We start from the raw sequence: 19,665 nt of genomic DNA, 5'->3' as shown, positions 1-19,665 counted from the left end.
ATCGGACCTTTCAACAGCCTCTTTATGTGTCTGATTTCAATAAACACTGAAGTTATTAAAATAATTCATAATGAAGCAATACCATTTTGACAGGTTTTAAGTTGATACACTGTACACACTGTGCTACTCTTCAACTCCATTTGCACACAATTTTTATGTGGTCGGGATTTACATCTTACTGTTTTCCATGATAGAACAATAAAATGCCTAACAGAAAGTGCTTTATAATCCTGAATGGTCCTTTACATTTATGCTTCGACCTAAGTCCACACTTGAGGTTCATTCCTTCACACTGTTGGGAAACCAAATGGAATAAGTCAACACTCTCCATTTATGTTATGGTTTTTGTGTTAAACACACGTTCTGCGTAACTGATCCTTTTTAATACTTGCTACAAAATAAGTCAACTTCTAAAATGCCAACTGTATCGATGGTATTGTTGTTGATTATATACAATGGAACACGGTAATAATTGCTAAGCTTTGTTGCTGCCGCTTCTGCAATTTTTTTGTCTTATAAGCTGAAATGAATTTTAAAAAGTGACCCATGTATACATATAAGCAAAGGCTTGGGACGAGTTATGTCAGTGTTGGTATTGCACCCATGTATACATAAAAGCAAAGGCTTGGGACGAGTTATGTCAGTGTTGGTATTGCATACAGCATAATACTTTCATAATTGTATTTACACAGCCTTGTGATTTCTAACAATGCTATTTAGACAAAATGACAGTTTAACTTTTTACCAAATTCTGTAATTTTAGGCTGGGGTGGGAATGTTTTCGAAATTTTTTCAATGGTCCCTTTTTGTTTCACGTAAAGAGGTAAGGCCTTTAACAAAGTAAATTTGCTTCCATTTTTATTTCATTAGTTTCAATTTTTGAGTGCTCGTACGTCCTTAATACTTGTTGTGAACATATATATGTACCTCAAAATATGTTGAAACTCATTAAACGTTACCTGGAGAAAAATTGCTTTTTTGGCAACATGAGTGTCTGCCGTAATGGTTTAATGGTGTGCTGTGCAATTTAATTTTCGGATATGTAAACAGTGCAGTCCGCATTTGGTGTAATTACAATATCTGTTGAATTCAGATTATATAGACGACATCGCTTGCTACTTTTTGTGTAATCAAAGGAAAAACAATCGGTACCCTGAGTACACTGATCGGCGCACAGTGCTAGGGATCTTGTCTTCTGGGTCAACAGGGGGTTGGGGTTACTGATCAAGCCCCCCTTGTGTAGCCTTCCAAATTTGGCTGACCTCTGTACAGGAACTGGGGAGAATAAAAAATGCAGGTTATGAAGACTGTAAATTATAATTTCCCATCAGTTCATCAGCTCAGTTCTTGTTCTTGGAGGTAGACAACATTTACCAACGTATTCAAATACAACGTGCGTTAAAAAATATCAACCATCTATCCATCAACCAACTACATGTACCCTGACTACACCCTTAACCCACTTACCCCCTTTCACCCATGCCCTTCCACCCAGTAGCGGATTCAGAGGGGAGCGTTCCACACCCCCGTCTGTTTCCGTGTTCTTCGTTTGCAAGTTTTTGTTTTTTTTTTTACCTTTCCCCTATGGTTCTTTTCCCCCTCATCTGATTATTTAATGATTTTAAAATATATATCCAAATAAAAGAATTGCCTGCTCGTATGTTCGGGTTCATCTCCAATTCAGGATCCCCCTTTTTGAAATTCTAGGTCCGTCACTACACACACTCAATGAAATGACAGTAAGCAGAAAGGCCGCACCAATTTCTGACATGAACAATTACATGATTCAACATTGTCAGATTATTTCGCTAATTCGGATACCCCCGAAAAAGAATATTCATGAGCACCGGCTGATGTGCCAACAAACTTTGTTCCACCCCTGAGCTCTTTTTTCAAATGTTACAGGAATTGGGCACCGGGCCAGGATATACATTTAGGCCTATATCCCTGCCAAAGTGCCAACATCCCCACAAGCAAACGAAGATGTGCAACAGTTGAGAAGTTATTGATTTTCCGGTCCACTATTTTTTTATCTATCAGTGAGTATGATGAGCTCCGAGCTGAGTCAAGAGAGGGCTCAATTTTCCTAGTAAGGGCGGCTCCTTTGGTCGGAACTACGCTTCGTTGGTTCACTAACGACTACGAAATGCACACGTAACGCTCGCGTTGCTGCCAACAAAATTAACACTCCCGACCATATGGCTCTTTTCAACCGATGAGGGGGTGCTTCTGCTCAAGGCAGATTGTGTGAACAGATTTTTTTTAGTACTGATTCAAAGGAAGAAATTCCAGTAACCCTTAACGCTAAGTCTCTGCACGTGTAGGCCTACTTATCTACTGACCGACCAACTAAAAATTAATCCCGGTTCTGCCATCCACCATCCATCCTAAATACCAAGAATAGAGCCTGAAAGTAAAAGGTCACGCAACGAGCTTCCAGAACCCTTGCGCGGTTTGCCTACGGGGATTTTACATTGTGCCGTCCTATCACGTTCGATACTTTTGGAATAATAATTCCTTCCACCCCATGATACACTCATATAGGAATTTTACCTTTGTCTTCCTCAAGTAATATTTGGGAAAAGTCACCTGGAGATGGGTAAAAAAACGAATTTTATTGACGATTTTTCACGTCCAGCGATATCGCACCTAGGTATCCCTGTTCATGCACGTTTATTTTTACTCGCCGTGCTTTTTGAAAACGAGATTATAGGCCTACAACCTTCAAAGATTGACCTACCTGCCGTCGATGGGTTCCAGATTCCGTTGAGTTGACTGCGGCATTGCACTGTTCTTCATGTACTTTAGATTTTCGGACGTTATGGATCAGTTTTTGGCAGGATATTTCTCTTTTAGATCAGGTTATTTTTCAGTTTCTATTAATTGATATACCAGCAAATATATTTCAAAGCCCTTTTACCGAGTTGGGTTTTTAAGAAGAAACTGGGCGACTTGAAAATATTACAAATTCTAAAATCTTTGCACGTTAGTTTTCCTATCCAAGGGTTCCAGAAGCGCGCCATCAGGGGCCAACTTTCAGGTTCTATTATATAGGTATTAAACTAACAGCTAACTAAAAAAAATCACTGCTGATTGCCTTACGGGAACATCGTCTGGTGGTGTGCTCTGCCACAGACAACTCTGCAATCTGCAGAACTGGTTGTATCACTCCAGGGCTTGAAACGTCGATGTTCACACTAACGTAGCGTGCCATACGTGGGGTGTCACACAAGAAGTCAATAGACGCACCTTGCTGGGACTGCGCCGAAGTGGCAGGCGAGCCGCACGGTCGATTCTCGGCATAATTTTCGCTCAGTCCCGCTCGCACAACAGCACCTATGAAGCGATATCCTGGGAAACAAACAAACTGTCGTTTAACTGTCGTTTAACGATTAGGAGAGGTGGTTGGTTTGTGAAGTGGTGCGAAAGGGGGCTTGGGATGCACCAAGGGGCGTAGCCACTGGGGGATGGGGAGCACGTGCCCCCACAAATTCCTGGTGCCCCCCCACTAAAGAAAAAAGGGATGAATGGATACTGAACAAGGCTAACAAAAGCTTGCCCTAAAAACTACACCATGGGTGCCCCCCATAAGATGCAGGTGCCCCCTTATACCCCCCTGCTATCCTAGCCACGCCACTGGCTGCACCCCCCTGGATTCCCTTGACCCCCCTCCCCCACCGCGTTCCCCTCCTTGTTCAGAGATTGAGAAGGAAAGGACCTGGTGGTATTCTGCCTTAGTTTGTTTTAAGTGTGGTTGAATCGAGTCCCCCCCCTAAATAGTGCAAACCAAGTGCCACCTGTAAAATTAATCAGTTACATATGTATTCGACTGAAATGCTGTGACTGTATGGCCCACTCAACTAAGGGCGAACCAAGGTGCTAACATCCCCCCCCAACAAAAAAATTGTACAGATGTTCTCATATAACGATGTTCAAATTCAAAGCCAAGTATTACCGCAGCAGTTCAACCGGATCAACACTGTGACTTTCCCCAAGCAGTGTTCTTTTTGTAAGTCGATCTTCCACCAAGGATGCGGATCACCACCAACTCCTGAAGGACAAAAGAAAAAGAAACAATATAAATTTTATGATGCATTTTTGCGTTGGGGAGATGTTAATTATATAACGGGTTTTGCCCCTACCCATATACGTTGGGTAAGGGCAAAACCCGTTATATAAGTTAACATCTCCACAACGCAAAAATACATCTTGAAAATAGTTCGCGGTACCCGCTGCTTCACTTGACTCGGACCGGCCAGCCGACCCCGGCAAGCTCAGTGGTCGAGTAGTTAAGACGTCTGCACTAGTAAGCAGTAGGGCGTGGGTTCGAGTCCCACCCGAGTAAGCTTGTGACTTTTTTCGCAAGCTCTTGGACAAGCACTGAGCATACAGTGTTTATTAAAAAATACGTTGGGTAAGGGCAAAACCCGTTATATAAAATAAATTTTATGAGTTTCCGTTTACTAGGTGGCGAGTGTGTATTTTTGTTACTAATTTTAAGCTTCGATTGTCACATAATGGGATGTAGTGAAAGTGCTTGTGGTCATGGACGTCGTGGGGGCTTGAAAATTGAAAAACGCCTATGAAAGGGGAAATGACAAGAAAACACGATATGATATACCTCGGAATTCAGTTTGCTGTTGATCAGTGTTTTGCCTTAACTCCTGCCCCCTGAAAAAAAAGTCCTGGCAAGGGTTATGCTTGTTTGGGTTGAAAATGATGATATTGTTGATGGCTAGGGAGGCCTCATGAAAGAAGATGACATTACTGATGGTAAAGAATGACGATAACAGTGTGGAAGTAGTAATTGAGGACGTTCGTAGGAATGACGTCAGTACAGGCGACCGATTTGTTTTATGTAAATCAAGATTCTCGAGATAATCACGGTTTCTCAATTAAGGATCTAGGACCAACTTTCAATTTGTAATTTGTTTATGTAACTTTTTAAGGTCTTTCTGATTGATTTGGAGGCTTATTGCGCAGTTTTGGAAGGGAAACTATGAAATGAACAAAAATCGCTTTTCTTTATAAAAAAATAATTGGGGGGGCATGGCCAACCTTACCCCTCCCTGGATCCCTACTACAGAGCTCACTTACTGGTGTGTGCGAACGAGTTTCGGTCGCCGTCGATAGCCTCGTGTGAATGATAGGAACTGCTATATGTCGTGCTCTGCCATGTCGGCTTTCCGCTTACTAGAACGGCTGTAACATATGGAAGTATTTCAGACAGTCTACCCAATGGCAAAAAATGTTCGAAGAGAACAAGGAAGAATGGAATGCTTGGGGTATTAACAATATATGAAACAGGAAGCAAAACAGCATATTCGAAAGAACTATTGAAGGAAAGGAGAGAAATTAAACAAATCTTAACTATACGTGCAGTCATTATCTGGGTCGATTTTAAGTAATTAGGTTAATGCATTGGCAAGAAAGGGATACTTATGAATATTCTGGACAAAAATGGAGAAGTTAGAATTGATGTGAAAAACAATTTATAGAGTAGGAATAAAACAAAACTCCGCATTCTACATCCTTTAAGTGTGCACATTTCGTTTGTCCATGGTGATCGTCATCAACTATTAAAGCATAGAAAGGCGAGCGCTACGGTGAAAATGCGTCCATACTGCACTTGTTCAAGAAGTCAACAATACACCTCAGGAAATTACCACAGTGTCTTTTTTGATAGTGTTCACTGTTGGACAAAGTATCGGACATGCAAAATCTGAGAGATGTGGAAAAGTGCCTGGATCCTCCCCGGAGATCATTAGCTTGTTAACAGCACAGCTCATAATCCAAGATGCGTACAACGGTTAAAATATTCGAGAATATTACAGTGCCTGGGGCTGAGGCAGATTTTGGCTCGGGTCTCTGTGTCATTTAGGAAAGAGGTTAAAACGTCTGAGCCGTGATTTATACCCTAAAAACTTTTGTAAAGGTGTATAAAGGTCATTATAGTGTAGTATGTTGAGGGGGCTCCGCGTAGAGCCGGTGTATCAATTGTCTCTTGACAGACGAACAGATGCCCTGAGACACGGCTGTCTGATTTTGATGATTCTGGCATTTATTCCAGCTCTCCCAAAATTTGAGTAGACTTCCAGTCAGTCACAGCAGGTACAGGTAATAAATGATGTGAAAGTGATGAGTGTCCCCCCGATTCAAGAATTATCCCCTGGCAAACATATAGTGGTGAGTCTTCCCTCGTGACACTCAGGGCGCCATGTCGTTTTCCAGTGTTAGCAACACGTAACAACAACCCAACTCCCCAAAACAACAACTTTTTACGTACGTTCCAACGGAAGACCCCAATTCTATTGTTCTCCCTGACCCGAGGTCACACACCGTCTTCCCAGATACAAGGTCTATTTTTAGAACATACATACAGATACCAGGTACTCAATTTAGAACAACGGAGCGCCCTCTCGTGATATAAATACAATTTACCAACGAGTTCAATAGTCAAATGTGTACGTGCTTAATACTGAAACTTATTTGTTGCTGAAACCCTTCCGCTACAATAGGAAGATTACTCAGTTCTTTTTGTTCTGAAACCTTTAAAAATTCTACAAATTCTTCAACACAAAAACTGGCTCCATAACTTTGTAAATATCACTGCATGTGTGTAACAGTTGAATTTTCAATGTTTACGAGAATTCGTCCGTAATATGATTGTGTCAGGAGGGTACGATCGAGTGGCACCTCCATTTAATGGAGACAGAACGATTACTTTACAGAGGAAAGAAAAATTACACTCGCTTTACAGGATAAGAGTCCCCATTTTCCCCAATCTTGGATACAATGGATACATGAAAAGTGTGAGCTTATTTCCGACCCAGCGAGCATTGACATAACTGAGTCAAATCTGTTGTATTTTGAACGATTTTATACCAAAGAAAGACAGGATTGACAAAATCTCCATCTCGGACAAATACAATTCGATGGGGCACAGTTAAGCCTTCTTTTTAAGGAGTGGTTCCGGGACTTGACAGTTTTGCTTTTGACAGGTTGACTTGATAGGTTATCTCTTTTCCAACTTTCTGGATGACATTGGTGTAAGGAGGGGGAATCCATCACCCTCCCATCTTATAATTTGGAAATTTATGCACACAGCTTGTTTACAAACAACAGTTGATTTGCTGTCAGTTCGTCGTTGAATAATTGGTGTTTACCTCCAGGGTCCCTGTTTGAAATTTGCCATTTGAACAAGTGTTCAAGCGTGGAAGCTGTCTTGCACTCTCTTTTCATGTATCCATTGTATCCAAGATTAGAGAAAATGGGAATTGTTATCCTGTACAGCGAGTGTAATTTTTCCAAAATTTCCAAAGAGTGCCGTATAAAAACTAATGATAGAAAGGCATTTTTGTGGTCTATTTTATATCCCAACCTTGACAAAATCATGTGACGAGCCTCACTCTATGTAGCCTCACCCCTCAGAAAGGACAAGAAACGTTACATAAAAACATTTCCACACTGTTTGCCCTTATTCCCCTCCCCCGAAAATTTGGTTTTCAATCCGTCCTTGCCGCAGAATTCGCCCTACAACGTCTTTCGATACCATAAGCTACGACACCCATAGCGGACTGGACTTAATTTTACTTTAACGAAAGGAATGAACTTACCTTTAAAGCCAGCGTGAGCAGGCTGAGAGCAGAAAAACTGGATTATCAGGAATAGGGTATAAAAATCCCTGGAAAAAGCACATAACCGCAGAAAATAACTTTCAGCCTGTTTCATCTTTAAAATGAATTTTACCCTTCCTTAGTATGGTTGTAAGAGAAATAAAGGAAAACTGACATTGAAAACCACTGTCAGACTATGGTAGAACGCAATTATGCCGACCAGAAATAGGATTAATTATTCATAAGAGTTCTTGCTCTGCTCCAGTTAATTATGAGCTTAACATGTTGCCCAGGCAACAAACGATCTTGCTCAATTTTGAGCCAAGTGAATATTTGATTGAATATGAACTATCGTGCGACAAAAACATAATGCGGTAGTTTGGCTGCCCAAATGACACCTTATTGCTCTTTTCCGTTAAGGACACTATATTTCTCAACAGTGCAAGACGGTCTATCGTGGCTAACTCGATGGCGAGCTAATTCAATTCGGAAAAAATGGAAAAATCAATTATTCGACTCAACGATCAAGGTCAAGCTCAAAAGCATGCGCATTCACTAACGCAGAGGACGTTCGAGGTTATGCCCAGTTTTCAGGGACGTTTGTCGCAATTATACTAACACTTAGTAATTATTTAATTTCCGGTTGGCCCAGGGCCGGCTGAACGTGTTGACAGTGGCCTAATGTGAAATTTCTAAGTTAAGGTGCAAACAATTTCCAGTGTAGCACTGAAAACATATTAATTTCAATGTATCTTGATTGGGAGACTTAGTTGTTTTTGTTCTCTACACGTAATTCACGTGTTCGGAGACGTTGCTCGTTCCCAAACTGGCAGATGATCGATCAACCAATGAAAGAAGTCAAAACTTGGCCAATTATGTTACCCCAAGAGCCTCGCCGATGGATTTTGACTGAAATTTACAGACAAAGTACAGCTATTTAACGGCTTGTTACCACGTCTAGGGCACAGGCAAAGTACACAGAGAAAGTTGATGCCATAAATCGGCCAGTTCGGTATTTCACAAAAGTAAGGTCGGGAACGACGGGACGTCCGGGAAACTTCGACCAGTGTTTTTATTGAAGACGTCAGTGAGCGGCAGTGATTTCCGTTTTTGAATGCAAAGCACCCTCGGGCAACTATTTTAACTTTAAATGCCCAGCAGGTCTAATAATTGAGTAGTTAGACAACGCATTCTGCACGATTCGCTATCAAGCACTTGCGTCTTGAGCCCAGACTAAAGTTGGTTACTCGTCACGCTTGACCTACTTTAGAGGATTTAAACCGCCTGCTATCTGTGTACCGAGGCGTGTTTTAGCGACCCGAATATTGTGTGAAAAATGATGTTCATCAACAGTGTCGTCTGCTTCCTTGCTCTTACCTTTGTCAAATGACAAAACGTTTCTGGTTCTTCGCTTTTGTGGGCCACCCATAACATATTCCTGATTATTTTGCATTGACGTCACAATAATAATAATAATAATAATAATAAAACATGTGTATCTTGTTTCCTCTATTCTTGACTTGTCTATGGAAATAGTGTATAGGCACATACACCAGCTTACCGTGTTTAAAATGAATTTACGGAAAATTTGACCTCCGTAGGCCTACTAAAAAGGGGGACCTGTATGAAAGAGCGCTATTCAAAGCACTGTGTAGAAGGTACTTCGTTTATACAGGACCTACTCATGCAAATAGCCACGATAAAAGAGTGCTTCGAAAATGTGGGTCTCTTCTAAGTTCTAGGGTATCCGCAAAGAGCCTAATTTGGGTTCGTTGCCAAGAAAATGAATGATCATGGTCTGTTTACAATAAACGAGTTTCCTCTCAACATTTGGGTTTTATTTACAACAGGGAGACAAGTTCTGAAGACTTATTGTGAATTATGTCATTAAAGTTCACTTATCTTAAGTAGTATTTTATCTACACTCATGAAAGCCTTTAAATGAAAAAGCTTTCTATCATACTGGTTTGATGGTTGTTGTTTGGTATAACGACATGAATTTTTAAAATCTTATTCCAGAGGCAGTTGTGTCGTAGATAAGTCTGTCTTCAGCTACGTCATAACCCCCAGCCTTGCACTCACGATCAGGGCCAGCCGGAATAGGACTATTCCGAAAGCCAATGGCATGTGTCTCGGGCGAGGCTTACACCAATGAAAGCCTTCCACAAACACCTGCCGAGAAAAATGCTTACGTGACCTCTTTTCTTTGCACGTACTAGGCCTATGCGCTATGGCGTGCAAAGTGAACATATAATCCTTGTATACAGATAACTATTCCTATGATAGAGACATCTCGAAAGAGCCTGAAAGTAAATGGTCACGCAGCGAGCCTCCGGAACCCTCGCGCGGTCCTATGGGGATTCTGCGTTGGGTCGTCCTATCATGTTCGATAATTTTTGGAAGAATAATTCCTAACTGAAACCACCCCATGAAACATTCATGTCGGAATTTTACCTTTGTCTTCCTCAAGTGATATTTATGAAAGTTACGTTGAGGTTTGTAAAAAAAACAAATTTTCTCAAACACCTTTCACGTCCGGGGATATCGTACCTAGGTCTCCATGTTCATGCACGTTTGTTTTCACTGCCCGTGCGTATACGTGAAAACAATTGTACAACGTTGCAAAGATTCACCTACTTGCAGTCGATGGGTTTCAGATTCCGTTGAGTTGACATCATACAGTTGATGTCAGCAACGGTTTGATAAAAGATTAGAATCTTTCGTAATCTAAATAGAATATTGCTTCAGGTTTACTACTTATAAATTATAAGATATCTAAAATATTTTGATCTGTTTTTATTTTGGTTTTTACCGACGGACTACCCAACCGTAAATATTCAACTATGTACGAGACTGGCGGCATTCAGTGCACTCTTTTCATGTATTTTAGAGTTTTGGAAATGATGGGTCAATTTTTGGCAGGATTTTTCGCTTTTAGGTCAGGTGATTTTTTAGTTTCTATACATTGATATACTACCAAATATTTTCCAAAGCCCCTTTTCCGAGTTGGATTTTTTAAGAAGTAACTGAAAAAATATATTACAAATTCTAAAATCTTTGCAGGTTGTTTTTCCTATCCAAGGGTTCTGGAAGCCGCCATCAGGGGTCAACTTTCAGGCACTTTTCCTAATAGAGACGTTTCTATTCTTAATAGAGATATGCTTCTGGTCCCGCACAGATATCCCTATTATGCTTCCGGTCCCGCACACTGGGTCAACGGTCATTGTAACGTCACGCACAAAGTTTCACAGAGCCTCAAGATAACAGATTTTTAAACCGAAAACGTCGAGGGTGACCTGTAGTGCATTCTGCTGCCCTGTTTGCAGTCAGCCCTATCACACTCATGGCCATAGACACTTTCCACGCATATAGACATGTGGAATGTAACTAGGTTTAATCTGAAATTAACCACAGATCAAACAATACATGTATTATGATGCGCCCATGACAATAAACTTATGTTTAACATGACCAAATAAGTTTGTCAGTTATTTGAGGTCTGAGGGAAACATGACAGTTATCGGAAACATCGTGCAATAATATCTCAAATGAGTTGTAGCGACACAATATACATGTATATGCAACATGCTTAAATATCTTGAACTGACAGGCACAAAATCAATCAATAATAAATCGCAAAGACACTTTCGACTTTGCTGAGCACAGGCTTAAAACCGACAGTAAAACTAGCAGAAATTACACCAGGTCAGTAGTCGAAATTATCACACTGTATGGGGCATAACATCGAAGGAAACTCACTAACGTTACTGGAAAGCCGCCCCCAAAATGTGCCAAGAAGCAAAAATAATGCTCCCTGAACCCCGCAGACCTACTTTGCATACGAAAGGAACAGTCCCCGGCTCCACGAGCATACTCAAATGTAATGTGAAACTACTGCGGCAACCAGACTACGACCACGTGGGTGAGGCAAAGACTAGTGATCTCCACATATACATGCATATACTTTGGTGTTACATGAAATACAGCACGACCTTATTAGGTTGACAATAGACTGCGTTACATTCCAGCCCCTTAAATGTAAGAGTAACGCACATTTACAACTACAGTACTACAGGTAACCAGGCTTAACATAGAACGTGATAAACAAGTTAACCGTACAATGATACTCAAAGTGTTGCCTAAACATCAATGAACTGGGATCGGTTAGCTGAATGGATACTCCTAGCCATGAGCACCTTCCAAAAGGCACAGCTTGGTGATTGGCCTAACATAACATCCACTGGCTGTTCGCACCTCTACACTCCTAACTAGACCATCACTACCAGGGAAGGTCTTCGAGATCCTTCCAAATGGCCATTGACCCCTAGGTGTGTTGTCATCTCTGACGAGCACCAGGTCACCCACGCTTAGATTCCTTTTCCCTTCTACCCATCGTTGCCGACGCTGAAGGTTGGGCAAGTACTCGGATATCCAGCGTTTCCAGAACCTCTCAGCCAGGAGTTGTACATGCTTCCAGCGTTTCCTGAAGCGATCAGTCTCCTGCAGTCCATGTAGTGGTACTGGATGCCCTGGTCTGAATTCAACAAGTGGCTCGGTGTCAATGCCCCAAGGTCGTTAGGGTCGTCTGAAACGTGTGTCAAAGGTCTGTCATTGACAACTGACTCAACCTCGCAGAAGAGCGTCTCGAGTCTCTCATCATCGAGAACTTCATTGTGAAGGAGTGATGCCAACACCTTCCTCACCGTCCTAATTTGACGCTCCCAGGCGCCACCCATGTGAGATGCCAATGGGTGGTTGAAACGCCAGTCAATGTGTTTAACAAGTAACGCCCCATTAACCTTGTTGTCCTTGCGCAGCATTGACAAAGCTTCCCTGAGCTCTCTTTCTCCCCCGACGAAGTTGCTTCCGTTGTCAGAATACAGACATTCTGGGGTGCCTCGCCTCGCAGTAAATCTCACAAGGCAGTTCAGGAAAGAGTCAGCTTCCATGGAATGCAACATCTCCAGGTGAATACCTCTTGTCGCCAAACAGGTAAACAGACAACCATATCTCTTCTCTCTGCAACGGCCACGCTTGACGCAAAATGGGCCAAAACAGTCGACCCCAACATACGAGAAGGGTGGCTTGCCTGGTGTGACCCTCCCTTCGGGGAGATCGGCCATGAGCTGAACCTGCGGTTGTCCAAGTAGCCTCTTGCACAGCATGCATCCTTTCAAAACCCCACTGATCACAGGACGTGGTTGGGGAATCCAATACTTTCTCTTCCTTCAATTCACCAACTGTCAACCTCGATGCCCCACATTTCGGTTTGCGATCTTTAAGCCAACTCTTGAAACGGAGAATCCACGCCACAGCTTTGCGGAGAGGTAGCCAGCTTGAGTATCTATGTACAAGCTCACTAATAGTATCAACCTTCTCCTCTGCATCCACAGCTTGTGAAGTGGCCTCACTCTTCACTTCCTTATCTTTGTCAAGGTTTGGCACCTCTGGCATCACCGGCCATTCCTCTTCAGATTTCCACAGGAACTCCGGTCCCTTCCTCCATCGGTCACTGGAGACCATCTGGCTAGCATCCAGCCCCCGAGAAGCATCGTTAGCTGGGTTGACTGCTGTACCCACATATCGCCACTGTTCTGGTACTGACACATCATGGATAACTGCCACTCTGTTGGCGACAAAGGTATGAAAGCGCTTCTTCTGGTTTCTGATATATTGAAGTACCAACACTCTATCTGTCCAGAATGTGGACCCACTCACTCCCAGACCAATCTCCTTCCGAAGCATCAAGTCAACTCGAGCAGCAACGACTGCTGCTGTGAGCTCCTGTCTCGGGATTTTCATCGTCTTCAGTGGGGCCAGACGGGACTTGCCAAGAAGGAAAGTACAATTTACCTCACCAGCAACACTGACAAAACGAGCATAGGAGACGCAGCCAAAAGCATCCTTGGATGCATCAGCAAAGTGATGCAGTTGAACTTCATGCACATCACCAAAGCCATCTGGGATAAGACATCTGTCAACCTTGAACTCACTGAGCTTTGGAATGTCGTCAAGCCACTTCATCCACTTCTCTTGAGTGTGAACTTCCAAGGGATCATCCCAGCTCTTGCCCTTGAGGCGGCATTCGTCCTGGAACAGGATCTTGGCACGAAGAACAAATGGACATACAAACCCAAGGGGATCGTACACAGAACACACAACACTGAGTAATCCCCGCCTCGTGTGAGCTTTCAACTTAGGACGCGTGGTGATAGCAAGCGTATCATCTTCTGTGTCCCAGGAGACCCCGAGGGCACGCTCCACGGGCAGTCGCTCACTGTCCAGATCCATATCCTTCACGACCTTTACCCTCTCACCAAGTGGTATGGTTTCTAGGACCCGTCTGCTGTTGCTGATCCACTTGGTCAAGCGGAATCCTCCTAAGGCAAGTAGCTCTGACAGCTGTTTGGACAACTGAATGGCACCTTCTACGGTTTCAACAGATTTGAGACAGTCGTCAACGTAAAAGTTGTTTCTTACAGTCGAGGCAACTTCTGGAACAAACTGATCTCCAAAATCATCCGCTGCTCGCAACAATGCATAATTTGCACAACTCGGGCTCCACACCCCGCCAAACAAGTGCACCTTCATTCGGAAGACTTCCAAACATGCATTCATACCCCCGTTGCGCCACCAAACAAACCTCAAGGCATCTCTGTGTTCCTGTGTCACACCAACTTGATGGAACATTTGTTCTATATCGGCCATCAAAGCAATTCGACCAACCCGAAATCGCAGGAGGACACCTATCAGCTTATTCGTCAAGTCCGACCCCTGTAACACAACATCATTGAGAGCTCTGCCTTTGAATCTTGCTGCACAATCAAAAACCACTCGCAGCTTTCCAGGTTTATTCGGGTTGAAAACGCCATGGTGGGGAATATACCATGTCCTCCCAGGTGGACCGTCAAGCTCATCTTCTGGAACCTTCTCAGCAAAACCCGTGGCCAGCAGATTATTAACCTCAGCAGAATACCGATCATGCAGGCGGCCGTCTTTACTCAATCGCCTTCCCAATTCTGTAAGTCGCTTCACAGCCAACGCCTTGTTGTCTGGCAGATTAGGGTCATCTGCCCTGAAGGGTATGGCCAGTTGATAATGCCCATCAACAATCTTGACTGAATCATCCCAAATCTTGAGAGCCCTCTTGTCATTAACGGTGAGTGAAGGAGAATCGCATAAGGCCATGTCCCCAAGGTCCAGCTTCCAAAAACGCTCTACCTGAGCCTCAAGTGTTCCTTGAACAAAATGCGAAGTGACCTGTGGAGGTGTGCCGTCACTCAGAGGACCGCTGATTGTCCATCCCAGTACTGACCTCACTGCATATGGCTCCCCCTGCTTTCCATGTCTCACCTCAAGAGGTGCAAGTAGATGTGGCGCATCTTGACCAATCAGAAGCATCACAACCTCCTTTGATACCTGAGGGATAGGTATGCCCTTCAGATGCGTGAACCTTTGTGTTTCGTCATAGCCGGCAAGACTGTCGCAAAGTACAGGGAAATCCTTTAGTGCATACACCTTTGGCAGGTGGAAAATCTTGCTTTCTTGCGTCTTGGCCACTGCAGTCACATCAAGAGAAACCATAAGTGACTCTACTTGGGAACTGTTGCTCAAAGTGTTGAGATGCATAGACTGTTTGCTACCATGCAGATTAAGCGATTTTGCCAGATTCACCGAGCAGAAGGACCTGTTGCTTCCTGGGTCAAGTAGTGCATACGTCTTGAGCCAGTCTTCCTGATCACTACCCTTCACCATGACTGCAACTATAGGTAGGGCTATCTTAGCAGGCGTTTGCATGCCACCGCATGCATAGCTGGTAGCTCCTACATCCTGATTGCTAGGTGTAGTCGGGTCAGACGTGCCCTCACTGCCTTTATTTGACTGGAACGCTTCATGCAGCAGCTTTGAGTGTCGCCCGTTGCATCCTTGAACACCACAAGGACCTTGGTCGCATTGCCTGGAGAAATGTCGTTTCCCAGAAAGACAGTTGAAACACAACTTCCTCTCCCTTGCTATTTTCAACCTTGCGGAGGGAAACATCTTTGCAAAACCACTGCATTGGTCAATGAGGTGATTCCCTGAGCAGCATGGGCAGGTTGTCTGTCTTGTAGACCCTTCCGCATCAGGCTTGGATGCATGCTTCAGTGGTTTTTTGTCTTTAGGACGAGGCGTTCCGGTGGCTTGGACACTGAAGTTAGAAACCTTCTTCACGACAGGCCTATCCTTGTTGTTGTCTTTAAAGCCATACACAGGATCGTTTGCTTCCCTTGCGGACTTGTCAAGAAAATCCATCAGCTTGTTTATTCCTGGATAACGACCCGTGTCATCTAGAATGGTGACTGCCTTTGACCTCCACTTGGACTGAAGGACTTGTGGCAGTCGCCTCACAGTAGCCCCAAGGCTTCGCTTCGTGTCAATTTCTTCAAGTTTGCCCATGGCTGTGAGCGCCACAATACAGCTCCTCAGATCATCAGCAAGCTTCTGAATTGCCTTCTTGTCACCAGGCATAACTCGTGGTCCTTCAGTAAGCCTTTGGACCCAAGTTTCTGTGATCTTGTAGTCGTTCCCAAAGCGTTCACGCAACAGCTCCCTCGCTTTGGTATAACCCTCTTGAGGCTCCATTACAGCACAGCACTGAATAACTGCCAAAGCTTCGCCTTCACAATAATAGAAGACCCGATTCAACTTCACATTCGGCCCAACGCTGGTGTTTCCTACGGTAGCATCAAAACTTTTGATAAACATCCAGTACTTGAGTGGCTCTCCATCAAACTTAGTCAGTTCACATTTAGGAAGCTGCATTGTGTCTATCATTTCCTGCTGCAAGCTTGGTATGGTGGGTTGCACCGGTATGGACACTTCTTGTGCCGATGGCACTTGTACTGGTTTCACAAACTGCTCGGGATGAGCCAACTCTGCAGGGGGTACTTCATGTGGAGAATCTGCCAACCACTTGCCAACCATCTCGCCAGCTGTGGATTCAGCAAATAGCTCTTGCAAACCCTTGAATGAAGACTGCTCCTCAAATTCTCCAAGTACCTTTTCTTCTGCATCAGCCTTGGCTATCTCAAGTTGGAGAGCACAGTCCCTCTTGCGTTGACGCAGACGCAATTCCTCCTCTTCAATAGCCTTTAGTTTTTCCATATTTTCAGCTTCAGCGGCAAGTCTTGCCAATGTGGCTGCAGCTCTCAATCTAGCGGTACTGATGGAAGAGTGATCTGATCCACACTTTCTTGAAGAATGTGAACCTGTTTTTCTACTATGTGAAGACATTTTGCCACATCAAACATGTACATGTATCTCAAGTATAAATGGTACAAAAATGCAGTATATCATAGCAATTTAAATGCTTCAACAATGGTTACAACAATTACAAAGATAAAGCTTTGCAATGAAATGTGATAACAACAAGCAAGATAGTAAAATGCATACACAAATATTTGGAAGAGTATACATGTACTCAAAAATAAGTCTCATGAGAGTTCACGGTCATATAAAGTTCAAAGTTCAGTTGGCACAGTCCAAGTTCAAAGCTCGGTGTCCAGTCACTACTCCATGATGCAGCCTATCCTACAGCACTGGTCAACCACTGTTCGTGATGCAAAACTGCCCGCATGTGGGTACCTTTAGGTCAAACTCCAAAGATGACAGCTCCAGAGTTTCCACTTGTCACCACACGAGCAGAGGATGGAGGGCAAATTGTAGGCTGATCCGACAAACGGTAGGTAGCCTTTCACGTGCCAGGGTCACTCACGGGACAGACTGATCTGACGGACGGTCAGTAGCCTCACACGGGATGCAGTCATACTGTAGACAGCACTGGCAGGACGGTCGAAAGTCTCATCACATGGCATGGAGTCACGGTGTAGACTGATCGGACAGGACGGTCGAAAGTCTCACATGGGATGGAGTCACGGTGTACACTGATCGGACAGGACGCTCGAAAGTCTCACACGGGATGGAGTCACGGTGTACACTGATCGGACAAGACGCTCGAAAGTCTCACATGGGATGGAGTCACGGTGTAGACTGATCCGACAGGACGGTCGAAAGTCTCCATGTGACACCACAAAGTAGCACTGCATTCCACTCACAAGGTATCATGAGTGCCTCAAAGTCATTAAACTGTAGTGCATTCTGCTGCCCTGTTTGCAGTCAGCCCTATCACACTCATGGCCATTGACACTTTCCACGCATACAGACTTGTGGAATGTAACTAGGTTTAATCTGAAATTAACCACAGATCAAACAATACATGTATTATGATGCGCCCATGACAATAAACTTATGTTTAACATGACCAAATAAGTTTGTCAGTTATTTGAGGTCTGAGGGAAACATGACAATTATCGGAAACATCGTGCAATAATATCTCAAATGAGTTGTAGCGACACAATATACATGTATATGCAACATGCTTAAATATCTTGAACTGACAGGCACAAAATCAATCAATAATAAATCGCAAAGACACTTACAACTTTGCTGAGCACAGGCTTAAAACCGACAGTAAAACTAGCAGAAATTACACCAGGTCAGTAGTCGAAATTATCACACTGTATGGGGCATAACATCGAAGGAAACTCACTAACGTTACTGGAAAGCCGCCCCCAAAATGTACCAAGAAGCAAAAATAATGCCCCCTGAACCCCACAGACCTACTTTGCATACGAAAGGAACAGTCCCCGGCTCCACGAGCATACCCAAATGTAATGTGAAACTACTGCGGCAACCAGACTACGACCACGTGGGTGAGGCAAAGACTATTGATCTCCACACATACATGCATATACTTTGGTGTTACATGACATACAGCACGACCTTATTAGGTTGACAATAGACTGCGTTACTGACCTGCTGACCTCGCAAGCGGGTTACGTAATAGAGATATCTCTATAGACAATAAAGATATCTCTATTCGGAGAATAAATGTTAAATTGGCACGTCAAGGTATAGAGGTATCTGTATACGCAGGTAAAATGTTAACTTTGCACGCCATATATAATGTGATGTCAATTTTGACCTTTTTGTTTCTGTCTCATGAAACATGAACATGAATTGCGTAAGGCTGCTGGGGCGGCGAGGAAATTTGTAAAATTTTGTATCCGTCTGATGACGACCACAACCACAATGAACTAAGGACGACCCGGGGAAAGGGATCACACCCTCGGTGTCGTTTTTTGAGGGACCAGTTTTCCTGGAAAATTTCCGTGGGGAGAAGCAAAGAAATCATCTTCGAAATGATAAACAATTATTGATGGGAGAGGATCAATTTTGAGGATTCGTTTTCAAGCAAGTGGTGATTCTCATTCCCTTATTTAGTCATTTTTTCACTTCTTTCGCTCATTTGTCTTTTTTACGGGGGGGGGCACTGAGCAACCCCCCTTACTATCATGACTACCAATCCATTATGGCCGCGGTGCTCGTCCACACACCAACCTCCACAAATTATTAATTGTACATGTATATACCTGTCATATTTTTCAAGTGAACGATACTTTCCACTCATACTGACATATCAGTTTTTTCCTGACGCATTTTTAACAATCTTTCAAATATTAAATGTTTTGATTTAAGATAATGAGCAAGGGTTAAATAAATTGAGGTCAGCTCACACTAATGAGGCATTAATACTTTGCGTAATAACATCAAGAGAAGAACATTCTGCACATAAATGTCCACATACTGTTAGCGTGTAAATTTTCATATCTGCAATTTTTGATTTAATACGGCCGTTTCACAATAGTGCGCCACCAAGAGTTTGCACCGCGTTAGCCAATCACAACGCTCGAAATTTGTCAACCCTTTCTAAACACGCATTCTGTCGACAACTTTCGCACATTGTGATTGGCCAACGCGTGGCAAACTCTTGGTGGCGCATTATTGTGAAACGGCTGTATTGATGTTCACAATGCAAGATATCAATTAGTCATTCAAAATACGAATAAAATGTGAGTTATTGTTTTGATCCACCCTTGTTTCTATGTTTAAATGAATCACTTTCATGAGTTCAGCCATTCAGTTCGATAGACGATGGAGTCACTGTAAG

At 43.3% G+C, this 19,665-nt stretch overlaps 2 protein-coding genes across 2 annotated transcripts; both read right to left on the bottom strand.

Moving 5' to 3' along the window:
- Positions 1-526: 526 nt before the first annotated feature.
- Positions 527-7,821, bottom strand: LOC110987862 (uncharacterized). The gene is made up of 5 exons (XM_087130160.1): positions 7,617-7,821; positions 5,098-5,202; positions 3,956-4,051; positions 3,103-3,351; positions 527-1,275 (listed from the first exon to the last, which is right to left on the bottom strand). Exons 1-5 carry the CDS (start codon positions 7,729-7,731, stop codon positions 1,028-1,030), a joined length of 813 nt encoding a protein of 270 aa, XP_086986286.1. The 5' UTR covers positions 7,732-7,821; the 3' UTR covers positions 527-1,027.
- Positions 7,822-12,001: 4,180 nt separating this feature from the next.
- Positions 12,002-18,458, bottom strand: LOC110985607 (uncharacterized). The gene is made up of 3 exons (XM_087129985.1): positions 18,095-18,458; positions 12,977-17,843; positions 12,002-12,786 (listed from the first exon to the last, which is right to left on the bottom strand). Exons 2-3 carry the CDS (start codon positions 16,887-16,889, stop codon positions 12,002-12,004), a joined length of 4,698 nt encoding a protein of 1,565 aa, XP_086986111.1. The 5' UTR covers positions 16,890-17,843; positions 18,095-18,458.
- Between the last annotated feature and the right edge of the window lie 1,207 nt (positions 18,459-19,665).

Source organism: Acanthaster planci, linkage group LG19 (genome assembly GCF_054643075.1).
Source record: "Acanthaster planci isolate LZ-2023a linkage group LG19, COTS_SCS, whole genome shotgun sequence".
NCBI classification, from domain to species: Eukaryota; Metazoa; Echinodermata; class Asteroidea; order Valvatida; family Acanthasteridae; genus Acanthaster; species Acanthaster planci.
This window is presented reverse-complemented; position numbering and strand designations above follow the sequence as displayed.

Coding starts and splice junctions, on each gene's coding strand:
- LOC110987862 (XM_087130160.1), bottom strand. CDS start 7,731: ATGAAACAGGCTGAAAGTTATTTTCTGCGGTTATGTGCTTTTTCCAGG. Junction 4,052..5,097: donor AAACTCGTTCGCACACACCA/GTAAGTGAGCTC, acceptor TTTGTCCTTCAG/GAGTTGGTGGTGATCCGCAT. Junction 3,352..3,955: donor GATCCGGTTGAACTGCTGCG/GTAATACTTGGC, acceptor TTTGTTTCCCAG/GATATCGCTTCATAGGTGCT.
- LOC110985607 (XM_087129985.1), bottom strand. CDS start 16,889: ATGTCTTCACATAGTAGAAAAACAGGTTCACATTCTTCAAGAAAGTGT. Junction 12,787..12,976: donor GGAGAAGGTTGATACTATTA/GTGAGCTTGTAC, acceptor GGGTTTTGAAAG/GATGCATGCTGTGCAAGAGG.